At 36.2% G+C, this 12,900-nt stretch overlaps 1 protein-coding gene across 1 annotated transcript; it reads right to left on the bottom strand.

Moving 5' to 3' along the window:
- Positions 1–15: 15 nt before the first annotated feature.
- On the bottom strand, positions 16–8,251 carry LOC128875200 (polycomb complex protein BMI-1-like). Its single transcript, XM_054120588.1, has 3 exons — positions 8,076–8,251; positions 3,840–3,980; positions 16–841 (listed from the first exon to the last, which is right to left on the bottom strand). Exons 2-3 carry the CDS (start codon positions 3,955–3,957, stop codon positions 210–212), a joined length of 750 nt encoding a protein of 249 aa, XP_053976563.1. The 5' UTR covers positions 3,958–3,980; positions 8,076–8,251; the 3' UTR covers positions 16–209.
- Between the last annotated feature and the right edge of the window lie 4,649 nt (positions 8,252–12,900).

Genomic DNA, 12,900 nt, shown 5'->3' on the forward strand with positions numbered 1-12,900 from the left:
AATAATTGAGTGCAACTCGCGAAAGAAACTTTCGGGACAACCTAATATTTCATTTTTGAACGTCCCTAAATTCACGAATCCTCTCCAGATTTAATTCCACTATCGTCTCACCTTCCGAATTAATTTTCTTTGTTTCACAATGAAAAGTCCTGTCACCCATTTCATAATTCTGCAGCGACCAATGTGTCAATCCACGAGTGTACACAGCGTTACTCTACAAAATAAAAGAACTGAATAACAAAACTCACTCTCTTCCAGCCGAATATGCGAGCAAGGTCCAGCAGAGTCCAAGACTGATCCAAAACCATCGTTTCCACGCCACCGTCCTCGTTATACTTTTCGCACAGCATCTCTATCGCATTGACGTTCGCCCCGTGAGGATTCGTCTCTTCCCAGCCCCTCTTCAGCATCAGCAGTCTCAGGAGGTGTCGAACCGTCACCCCAGCCGGACACTTCAGGTACCGCGTATTTCTAACCCGATTCCCGTCTTCGTTCGTCGTCTCGTCGTTGTTCGTTCGATGTCGCGACGCGTCGTGGTTCTCTGCCGATTGACCGTCCACTTCTTCTTCCGGTTCGCCGAGCTCGCAGAGGCTCAGGCTTACGAAATCGTCCAAGGTCAAGTCGAGGGCCCCCAACGGCGGGACTAAAGGTGGACATTGCGGGTTCACCAACCGGAAGTGACGCCTCCGTTCGAGCTCGGACCGGAAGAGGCCTGGTACCACGAGATATACCAGTTGTTGTAGCTTTACGTCCGGCAAGAGAGGCGGAGACGTCGCGACGTTGCATACGGGACACGCTCGGGCACCGCTGCTCAACCTTCTGACAATGCAACCTCTGCAAACTGAACGTCGTTCGCCTCGTACAATTAAGCTCGTAGATGTTTTACATTTCCGTCGAGTCATTCCATATAAGTAAGTCTGTTTCTTTTCTTTTCCTTTTTTTTTATTTTTTTTTTTGAGGTATTCGTTTCGAGATAGTCACGTTCGAAAATGTGATTGGAAACATTCGCAAAAATACAATGATAATAAATCGATACGTATATCTGCACATGCATTTGTAATATTCTCTATGGTCAGTTTCAAATTTTAATGAATTACATCTCAGCGACGATGTGATCAATTGTTGTTCTTTTTTTGAAATTGTTTATAGTAACGGTTTTTATAATATATCAAATTTACAGGAAATTTCTAAATTGGATTTTGATTTGAATTGAAGAAATTCTACTATAAGGGTCTTGGTTAAAATTACAAAATTTTTATATCGGCTATCATAAAATTGGAGTGGTCAATTTAAATCGGAATCGTATGATTCATATTTAATCGATCCAGTGAAGTTTTGTTGAAATCCTACGTTAAATAAATCCACGGAACATTTACCTTAAGGACCATGCGATAAAAATAGTAAAAACGGAGTCGCTTTTGGCTTTCATTTAGTATAAATAGTATTAACTCTCGACAGGTGGTTAGAGTGAAGATAAAAATCACAAAATAGATTTTGAAACATCGATGTTGTGAATATGTAGTGTATAAAATAACAAGATATTCATAATTTTTTCATAACCGGAAATAGAATTTGAAGTGACGTGAATTCACGTAATCGATCGCGAATGTGTTAATAGTGCATTGTTTAATTGTAATACCGACGAAATACCGATATTTTTTAACTAAATATTCTATATACATATAAATATGTTTAATAAAAAAATATACCTGAGAAAATCAAGAGTATACGAATATTATTAATTCTAAGATGCATTGCATAGCATTTACAGCATTTTTCACGATTCAAAGCGTTTATACAAAATTTATTTTTCACGTTTGATATTGGAGATATTCACGAGTAACCTGCAGGAGCTGATAAACCGTAGATCGCGTAATTTTTGTATACCAAATAATTGTTCATATTGAGAGCACAGTGACCATACAACGTGTTACAATTACACTGCGGATGTTTACATATTAGGTTGTCCCAAAAGTTTCTTTCGTTTTATTAATAAGTAATATATACACAATATTTTATGTCTAATGTTACATTATTGAATTGTGTACGATTCATTTTGCTTCATTACTGTTACAACATGAATATCTATGAAATTAGATTGTCTATTTATATAAACACTACCGCACAAAATAATTGAGTGCAAATTACGAAAGAAACTTTTGGGACAACCTAATATTTGCAGTAAGTGGAAATACGGAAAAATCTACCAATCCAACAAAAATATATGTATAAAGCGTTAAGAGCAATATACGTGTTATACGGTTTAGAAGATACGATATACTTCCATTTAAGTTCATATCATTTCCTGTATTCGGAAAAATATGAATATGCATAAACGCCGGCAGTCTAGTTATAATATTGACGCCATCGCATCTAAAGCCATCACAGTTAAATTACGATTAAATATAAATTGATTATATAATACTCTGGAATCGTTCATTAAGATTTTCTTGTCAGTTATTAAGGATAAAATATGCGTGTAGATTACGTAAAACTACTCGTGAATAACCCAATGGATACCAATGAATCGCTAGGAGAACGATGTTTCCGAATTTACGTATCGAGGAAAGTGTAAAAACAAACGTGTTACGTACGCGATAACATAATATTTTGCTGGAACTTTGACCGCCACGATGAAATCTCTGCTCGGTCGGTTCGAGCGAATTAGAACGCTCTACGGAGAGAACGGGGCGGTTAGTCACCCTCCTTGAATTTAGACACCCCGCCAGAGGGGAGGACAAACGCACGGACTGTTTCATGCACGCATCCCATTCCAAATACCATACTTTTCGCAGAGATGGGCAAAACCATAGGCTTCGAATAAATCTGAACTTTGCCGATGTGTTTGTCTCGTTTCCTCTTTTGAAAATTGTCCAAAGAAAGAAACGAGACAAACATATCGGCAAACTTCAGACTTATTCGAAGCCTAGCCTTTTGCCCATCACTGACTTTTCGAAGTAATATTTTGGATTCAACTGAAATTTCGATATTACTGTCATTCCCGTTAAGGGAGCATCCTGAATTAGGAGCTTTAAAAAAAGCGGTTTTTCGTGAATTTTTTTAGGATGGAACAAAATAATTAATTCTGTCGAACTTTTTATCCTATTTTCATACATATTTGAGTAGTCTGTAGAAATTTTTTCAACAAGAAATATTCAAATTGAGTCGACTGCGACGCGCATTTGTAGAGCGCCTCACGATTAACATCTCCTATCGGCGGGAAAGGTAAAAATAAAAGATAGAAAAGAAAAGGAATTTTAGAATCAACGAAGAAATAAAAATGTATCTGTTCGGTCGAATGAACATCATAAATCAATCGCTATTTGTTGACCTTAATCCTGTCTATTATTCGAATGAAATTCTGATCGAGCATTTGAAGCTTTTAGGAAAAATGTTAAATAGCGAATAAAAACTCTGTGTAACGATTTCACAATTTATAAGTCAACATTCAACGTCAAACACAATACGACTGTAGCGTTTATACAAAACATACCAAATCGAAAAGTGTTTATATTTTATCCAATTGCGATTTCATCGAATCATTCAATTTTATTCTCTGTTTTAAATAATTCGAGCGAACTCCAACGAAATTCTGGTCACTGAAACCGTTGCTGAAAAGACCGATAGTCCAAACAAACGTCTCGAGAGCGTTCGGACAAGTTCGCCACGCGTTAGAATCGCCACCGACCGATATATCGCGACTTTCGAACACCCGTGCGTCTTTCCATTGCAAATTAATGGTAATGAGCGGATGACATGCGATTCGGGACGCGCAGAGATTCCTTCGGATCGATGATGGCCAAGCGTTTTGATTTATGGAAAAAGCTAAGAATACTAACAAGAATGCAGACACTCCACGAGAGTCGTTGCGTCTATGAGGTAGCCTCTGCAGAGAGGGCACACGATATGTTCGTTCAAGTCTTTGACCAGCGGCTTCTCCTGCTCCGTTGCCTCCATGTTGATATTCAGTTCTGAAACAGCTGTGCCATCCGATAGTTAATTCGCGGCTGTCGGGACCCGGCGACGATTAAAAAACTCTTTAATCGCGACGCGTTCGCAGTTCTCGCCGAGTAACCCGACAGTACTATTTATTTTTCCGTGAAATAAATATGAAATACGATCGATACGTTTTAATAAAAAACGTAAACGTACGGAGTAAAACTGCATTGTCTTACTTTCTTTCGTATTAATTGTTCATGTTTATATATATATGGGTGTATTAATGTGTCAATGATTTAGATAAGTAATATATTTATTATACTAAGGATTGACAAGGATTCACACTTGTTGCAATATACCCGACCTTACACGTGTCCGTCGCTCTCCACGCCGCACTCACGCTCTCTACAGACACACACACCGTAGGTGTGTAAGTTCAGCCGGTGAAACATTCGATCCTGCTAATGGCATGTTTCTATACTCTAATAAGGCGTTATTTATATCTGCTCCTTCTAGAGCTGGCCGAGATCTCGAAAAAACCGAGACGAGACGAGATCGTGTGTCAGACACACAAAATAGAAGGAGGAAAAATAAAAGTTTTGTATGGCAATGGTTTTCAAAATTAAATCGCGAAGAAAGCGTCTGTAAAATGTGTACTAAGAAAATTAAAATGAAATCGGGTTGCGCTACTGGCCTAAAAAGGCATGTCCAGTTATACCATAAGCAAGCGTTCGACGCGTATAGTGTGACGGGTGTTATAAACAGAGAATCCACCAAACGTAGCAGCACTAGCAGAGTTACCAAAATTGGATAAGGATTCATCGTGGGCGAAACAAATAACAAAGGCGATTGCCCAAATGATTGTTTTTGATTGCCAACCCCTTTTCTATTGTCTCGGATCGAGGCTTTAAAAACTTAATGAGCGTGACAGAGCCTAGGTACAACATACCATCGCGCAAGGTCTTCGCGGACAATATAATTCCAGAGATGTACCACACAGAAAGAAGGAAATTAGAAGAAACAATTCAGCAAGATTTAGTCAACGTAAGCACATTATGGTACAAATTTCACAACATCTATGAACCGATTTTAGCATTTCTTACGTAATGATAAATACATAAAATATTACAATTACAATTGTTAGTATCATCTTTTCTAACTTGGTATCTAAACGACTCTTTTCTATTCTATTTCTATTTCTATAGTTATATAACGTATTTCAATTGTTTAGGGTAATGTTCATATCGTGGGATGTACCACAGATGGATGGACATCACGTGCAAACCAGTGTTACGTTAGTGTAACATTACACTACGTTAACACTGATTTTGAAATAAAAAATAGCACATTGGAAATTCAGTCATTTCCGGAGTCCCATACCGGAGAAAATTTAAATGCATTTTTGATCAAATGTGTGTTTACGTTAGTGTAACATTACACTACGTTAACACTGATTTTGAAATAAAAAATAGCACATTGGAAATTCAGTCGTTTCCGGAGTCCCATACCGGAGAAAATTTAAATGCACTTTTGATCAAATGCATGAATGAGTGGGGTGAAAATTCACCGAATAGAAAAATAGTATTTGTTACTGATAATGCGGTAAACATTGTTAAAGCTGTGAAGCTTACAGCAGAATGGGAAAGGATTCCACGGGTTTCCCATACTTTGCACGTACGTAAATGAATCAAAATATTGAACAATTGAAATTAATTATGAATAATTTAATAATTTAAATTTCTTGTATTTATTACAGTTTGTTATAAAAGACGCATTAAAAAATTGTCGGGACGTGTGACAAACAATAAAAAAATGCCAGAACATAGTCACATTTTTTCATCGGTCGGCAACTGTGGAGGAATGTTTAAAACGGCCACAAGAAAAGGAGTTCCCGAATTCTACTCCGCTTCAATTAATAGGCGACGTGGAAACACGTTGGAACTCGCAGTACATGTTGCATCCTCTGCTGCAAATAAAACATGCGTTGAGTTCAGTATTATGTGAGCCACGGATGCCGGATAATTTGTCTAGCTACGAATGGTGCCTAATTAAACATTATTGTGATACGCTAAAAATACTCGAGGAAGCAACACTTATTATGTCGGAAGAATCTTCCCCAACCCTATGTAGATATGTACCCATTGTATACGGCATACAAAAAACACTAACAGATATAATACATCAGACCTCTGAAATAGATAATAGTCTCCCCCACCACTTATTAAATGGGCTTATCAATAGATTTCAGTTTGTACATTCTAATGATTTATTAACACTCTCTATGATATCGGACCCTCGTGTGAAGGATAAATTATTGGACGAAAATACAAGAATAAACGCACGGAAATTATTGGAGGACACAGTCCTCAAATACTCCGATACCGCTAGCACAGCATCTCAAAGATCATCTACACCTTCGATGGAAATACCATGTACGTATTATGTTAATGTCAATGCTAGATTAAAGCGTAAAAATAAACCATATAAACCACATAAATTCAAAAACTACAGAATTATATGCATATTTCCTTCTTCTCTTTTTTCAGATAAAACTGACGCACCTTCCCTCTTCGAATTTTTAAATACTATTTCCTGCGAAGAAACTGCAGAAACATCAGATGTTTCTGCGATTACAGAGTGCCATAAATATTTTCAAACGAAACTTGAACCATCAAAAACGTGTATTTTGAGTTGGTGGAAAGGCAGCGAAAACATTTTTCCACAATTGTCAGCGATAGCTCGGAACATTTTAGGAGTTCCAGGTACCCAAGTATATAGTGAAAGACTATTTTCTACTGCTGGCAATGTGGTAACTGTAAAGCGAACATCGTTATTATGTGAACGAGTAGAGAAAATTTGTTTTCTATGCGCGAATATGAAAATATAAATGTTGGCGATCGGCCTGAGTTCGTGGTATTTTGTATATAATGTATAATATACAATGTATAATGGTTTTGTATCTAATGTATATAATATTTAATATATAATATTTGGTTGAACTACTTTATTTTTATAAATGTTCGAAATAATGACCATTGTTTGCAATACATTATTGTATACGGAAAATAAATGATTTTCTGGCTCTTCTTATAGTTTCATTGCTAATATTGAAACATATGATGTACAGTAAATGAAAAGTATAACAAGTATATAAAGTTAATACGTTACACCTTATATTTTATAATTGAATATTTTTTAATAATATTGAAATTAATAGAACACAACGAACAATCTCGGTTTAGGATTCGAGATCCCGTCTGGGTACCGTGTGGGGAGAAAGTCGTCGACAATTACCGATCAGACACGAGCGTTGACGAAGACTTCGTGGCCGGCACAGAGAACCGAGGATCGGTTTTGGATTCGGAATCGTTCGGGATCTCGGTTTGGGACTCGGAACTGTTCGGAGTCTCGGTTTGGGATTCGAGATCTCGGTTTTGCGTTCGTTTTGCTTCCAATTCGAGATCTCGAATTTTTCGAGATCCCGTCTCGTCTCGAATTTCGAGATCTCGTCCAGCTCTACCTCCTTCCTCATCAACTTTTTTTAGTATAGCCTTTGCTATACCTACTGCTTTTTCTGCAAGACCATTCGATTTTGGATATAGAGGATTAGACGTTACTATCTCAAAACACCATTCTTTGGCAAATTGCTAAACTTCAAAGCTATTGAAAGGCATATTATCGCATATTATTATTCGAGGTATACCATATACACCAAATACGCGTTTTAGAACTTCTGTGGTTTCGTTACTTGTCTTATTTCTGGTCTTTATTTGCATCTATAAACTCTTGACGAGACACCAGTACCTTTTTAACTGAGATTCTATCACAGACCTTTATTACAGTTTCCTTAACTGGCTTAGTGATTAAGTTTAACCTTACACATGTATTTAAACTTAATATTGGTATTCCTTTAACATCAACTATAATGAACTTAACTTTACATGTTCTATCCTCGACTTTACAAACTAAAATTACTGGTCCAATCGATTTACACTTATCATTGGTATAACTCACCACTGTTGTTATCGTAGGAATCCAATGGGGCTGCTCATTGAACCTGAGCTTTTTAAATACTTTCCATGGAATAATGATGCAATCAGCCCCTGTGTCTATCTTAAATTTTATAGGTGTATTACCTATCAACAGCTGCTGAGTCCATATCCAAACTTTTGATTCGCAGTTTATTGAATCCACGAAAAACTGATCCTCTTGTGTTGTCAGCTCACTGATGTTTCTGGACTTAGTTGTAGCTTGACAGCCCACCACGAAGTGATTCTTCTTCCCACACTTGTTGCACGTCTGACCAAATGCTGGACAATTCGCTCACTCATGAGGCCATCCACATTTCTTGCAGTCATAGATTTGCTGGTCATCCTTTTTCTTCTGGTACGATTTCTTAAATTTAGATCCACCCTGTTTACTAGGTTGTTTCTTAATGACGTCAATATTGACCAGATTTGTTGTCGCATTTTCAAGTTTCAATGAGCGTTGTTGGAGTTTGCTCATCTCCGCTGCTCTTCAATTTTCAATCGCCTTTACTAGTGTGAGATTGGGGTCTCGTAAGACAAGCTGTTGGAGACCTTCATCGCTCACAGCAATGACTATCCCGTCCCTTATGAGGGATTCTTCTTGATCTCCAAATTCACAGTTTTTCCCCAATTTCCTCAAATCTGTTAGGAATGTGTCAAATGGTTCACCCACTTGTTGACGTCTCGTGCGAAACTTGTGTCTCTCTATTATTATATTTACCCGAGGTTTTACATATTCCTCAAATGCCTCAAATATTTGTCTCACGGTAGGGGTTTCCATTTGCAATCCAAATGTATTAAACACATCAAGTGCATTACTTCCCATGCAAATCAACAACATTGCAACTTTCCTTGGTTCTTTTAATTCCTTGTCACTTATTGCGGTAATAAATATTTCAAATCTTTGTTTGAAGGATTTAAGATTATTGCCTGCATTTTCCTTCAGGTCCAATTCCCCTGGTGGCTTAAAACTGTTCATTTTTTCTATATAAATTCAGAATTAACCACGTGTTCATAGGTTATGTTTATTCTGTTCCTTATTTAGTGTGATTATTAAGTGCCAAGCTTAAGCTTTTTCTAGATTCGATCACTTCTGACACCATGTATTAATGTGTCAATGACTTAGATAAGTAATATATTTATTATACTAAGGATTGATAAGGATTCACACTTGTTGCAATATACCCGACCTTACACGTGTCCGTCGCTCTCCACGCCGCACTCACGCCCTCTACACACACACACACCGTAGGCCCATGCCATTACAATGGGTACTTAAATTGTGGTTCTTTAATTTTAACTTACATTCACAAGTATCGGTGGTGTATACGTGAAACGTGTACTGAAAAGGGATTTCTCCGCATCTTAACTCTTTATAGTCTATCAGGAAATTTGGACCGCAAAGGATTAATAAAATATACATACATTTTATTAAATATATATATATATATATATTAAAAGATTATTATAAATATAATAATATAAAATAATATAATATAATAAAAATAATAAATAATAATATAATAAAAAATATATATATATCTACAATTATATTATAATATAATACAATTAAACAAAAAAAATATATATATAAATTCGTTTCGCCACGTGAAATATATATATTTTATTTTATTGAATATATACATATATGTATAAACGTATATATATTTTATTAATCCTCGACATGTAAACAATATATAAATACAGGGTGTCCTGCAGTTAAGGGGCTTGTAACATCAAAAAATGAAAAAAAATCACTTTCTCTTTTTAAATTCAAATTTAAGAGATTCTGAACAGTTCTGTGCAATCAGCATTAATTTGAAGCACTGGTAGTGGTAAAAAAAAATGTTGAGAAAACAACGAAACAGTCAAATTTGGTTACAGTCAAATGGACTACACAAAAAGACAGTATTTTACGTATTTTACATTATTACGGGAAAACGGTACTCAAAGTTTCAGCTTTTCAATGGTATAGACATAAATAAAATTGTACAGTAGTATTTTAAAGAGAAAAGGACGTTTGAATGTAGAAAAACGTGCATTTTTAGGTGAAAATCGACATTTCTCCACAAAAATTGGCTTGCCACTTTAAAATTGGCTTGACATTGGATTCGATGTATTTTTTACGCTGAATCGAACGGTAACACAATACATACACGTTGTGATGGTCATCAGGTTAAGACTTAAGTTGTGCATTTATCGCGACGGAGATGAGATCGAGAACTTAGAAGGCTGGTACTTCAACGTAACAAAATAACGAGTCAATATTTATACGTAATCCAAAGTTACGAACGATTCAACATAAAATCACAGAATTCATTTGTACACCTAATGCTTAAAAACATTTCTATTCAAATATATTACGCATATCTGTACATAAACATATACAGTGAGTGTAATAAGTATTCGTACAGAAACCAATTCGAAATAAAACTTCATGTATTTATTTCATTAATAAATCGTAGGGGAAGAAATAATCAACCAACATTCCTACGTATTTTTAGAGTAGAATTTGCATAAATTAAAATATTAAATTAACTTTTAATGTTAGCCTCTCATTTTCATATTAATTTTATTTTGTATTGGTTGCTGTACGAATACTTAGTACACTAGCTGTATGTAGATTTGCAACATTTTACACGCATCGGTGGCATAAGTCTCGTCCGTCGGACACGGTCTCTCTGTTTATCCGGCGATCCGCGCGGTTATCTAAAATTAAATCGCGTAACGCACGCATTAATACGGACTCCCATTGATGTCGATACGCATCCTAATAACAGCCGGCGGATTCCTAAATGCTGGTAGCCGCGCGCACATCAGAGCGCCGGGAATGCGCGCACGTAATTGGGTTAGTATACACACGCGAACTGGCGATTTCCATTTACGCGGGTCCCGTACGCGCCCCGTCGATATATTTAGAATAATGAAATATCTCTCGTGGAAATCCGAGGGAAGAAACGAGTTACGGTGGGACTTTAAGGTCTATCATCTCTTAAAGGGGATGGTTTCTCTCCGGACTCTCCCTTCCCCGTTCCGAGCATTCGATAATATTTTCGACCGGACGAGTATCATACGCGAGCGACGGCGGTTCCCTGTTATCGCGCGAGCGAATCGCGTTTCGCCAAAAAACCACGTCGGCGATCGCGTTGCTCGCGCGCCAAAATCGCTCTGTCGAGCTTGGCTGTTCTCCGCGAGCGCTTATCGATGCGTTTATCGTTGTCAAAGATGCGTTTTGTTATCAAAGATGCGCTTTCGAAGGAATTTCGAAAATTTCGATTTCCTTTAATACACGCGACAAAATTATTCATTATACTTTTGACATTTTTTAAATAACTCCATCGATTCATATTGTATCAAGAAATATAAATATAAAGAACTATAAAGTAACATAATAAATACATTTTTTAAATATAAAGAAATATAAAGTAACATAATAAATACATTTTTTAAATAACTCCATCGATTCGTATTGTATCAAGAAATTGTTCTTATTTTGTAGGTGATTACTTAAGGAACGAATTATGCAAAATGAATGCGAGTCCATGGGTATCTGGAGCAAAGTGTACATTTTAACAAGCAATTTAAAAAAAAAAGTATACGATTTTTGTTTTGACCTAGTTATGCCATTTCGAAATTATTTGTGCGTTTTTCAATTAATATCGTATCTCGAGCGTATGTGAAAAATGGCAAAATTTGTATGAATAATTTTGATACGATAATTTTATAGGTGTATTATTAGGTGTAGAAATTATATTTGTGCTTTTCCAAGGTGTACTTCTAATCTTCCCTTGATCATACATTCCAAAAGAGCACAGAATATAGAAAAATTAAATTTTGAAGCAATTTGTATGTTTTACTATTATTTAACGTAACAATATGGAGGGTAAATATTTCTATTTAAAAAAAGAGTACTAATTAGACTGCAGACTTTATGCATTTATAAAGTAACATAATAAATATATATTGAACATGCATTATGTATACTTTATATATGTTTTCTATATTACTGTACATCATAAATGCATAAAATCCGCAGTCTAATTACAAATGATTGAATGTAAAGACACGGAATTAATTTCTACACTTGATAATTATCAACTGAGTACTCTTGTAATCGGTTAGAGGAGCAACAGTAATTGAACCCTCCTATCAGATTGAGACTTGGGTTATGTACACAGATTCATTGTAACAAAGACAATTTAACGTAACAAAGTGACAAGTAAATATTTCCACCTAAACTATAGTTATAAATTTAACGTGGGATTAAGTGTGAAGAATAACGTGTTTAAACCGTTGTTGAATTTAATTTACGTTCCTTTTATATATTTATGACCGAATCGTCTAAATTTATGGAGAATCCCGACAAATAATTTACAAAGAGAGGTATTAATAATAAGTGTCCTCTAGAATTAATTAATTCACTCGATTCTTCCTGCTTTTTTTCAGGCAAACAAATTTCAGGGATAAAAATGTTTCACGCGACGTCGACGCGGTGACCGTCGTTTTTTGAATATTCCAGTTGATTCGAAAACACGGCGGAAAACGTGTTGAACGATCGCCAATATAAAATGTTTGAATTAGCGGTATCGTGACCAGGCATAGACTGGAACGCAAATCGAAAAACAAGGTCCTCGCGTGAAAGATATACTTCACAGTAAAGCAGACATTAATCCTTTTATTTATACCAAGGGTCAGCACCTGTGCCTGAGGGCCTGACCCCACCCAAAGGTGATGGGTTCGTACAACGACGAACGAGCGCCAAATAACTTGGTTATTTGTACCAATACCACTGGTGGCAGAGATGGACAAAACCCTTGGCTTCGAATAAATCTGAAGTTTGCCGATGTGTTTGTCTCGTTTCCTTCTTTGGAAAATGTTCAAAAGAGGAAACGAGACAAACACATCGGCGGCAAACTTCAGATTTATTCGAAGC

This window comes from Hylaeus volcanicus, chromosome 4, assembly GCF_026283585.1.
Source record: "Hylaeus volcanicus isolate JK05 chromosome 4, UHH_iyHylVolc1.0_haploid, whole genome shotgun sequence".
Classification (NCBI taxonomy): Eukaryota; Metazoa; Arthropoda; class Insecta; order Hymenoptera; family Colletidae; genus Hylaeus; species Hylaeus volcanicus.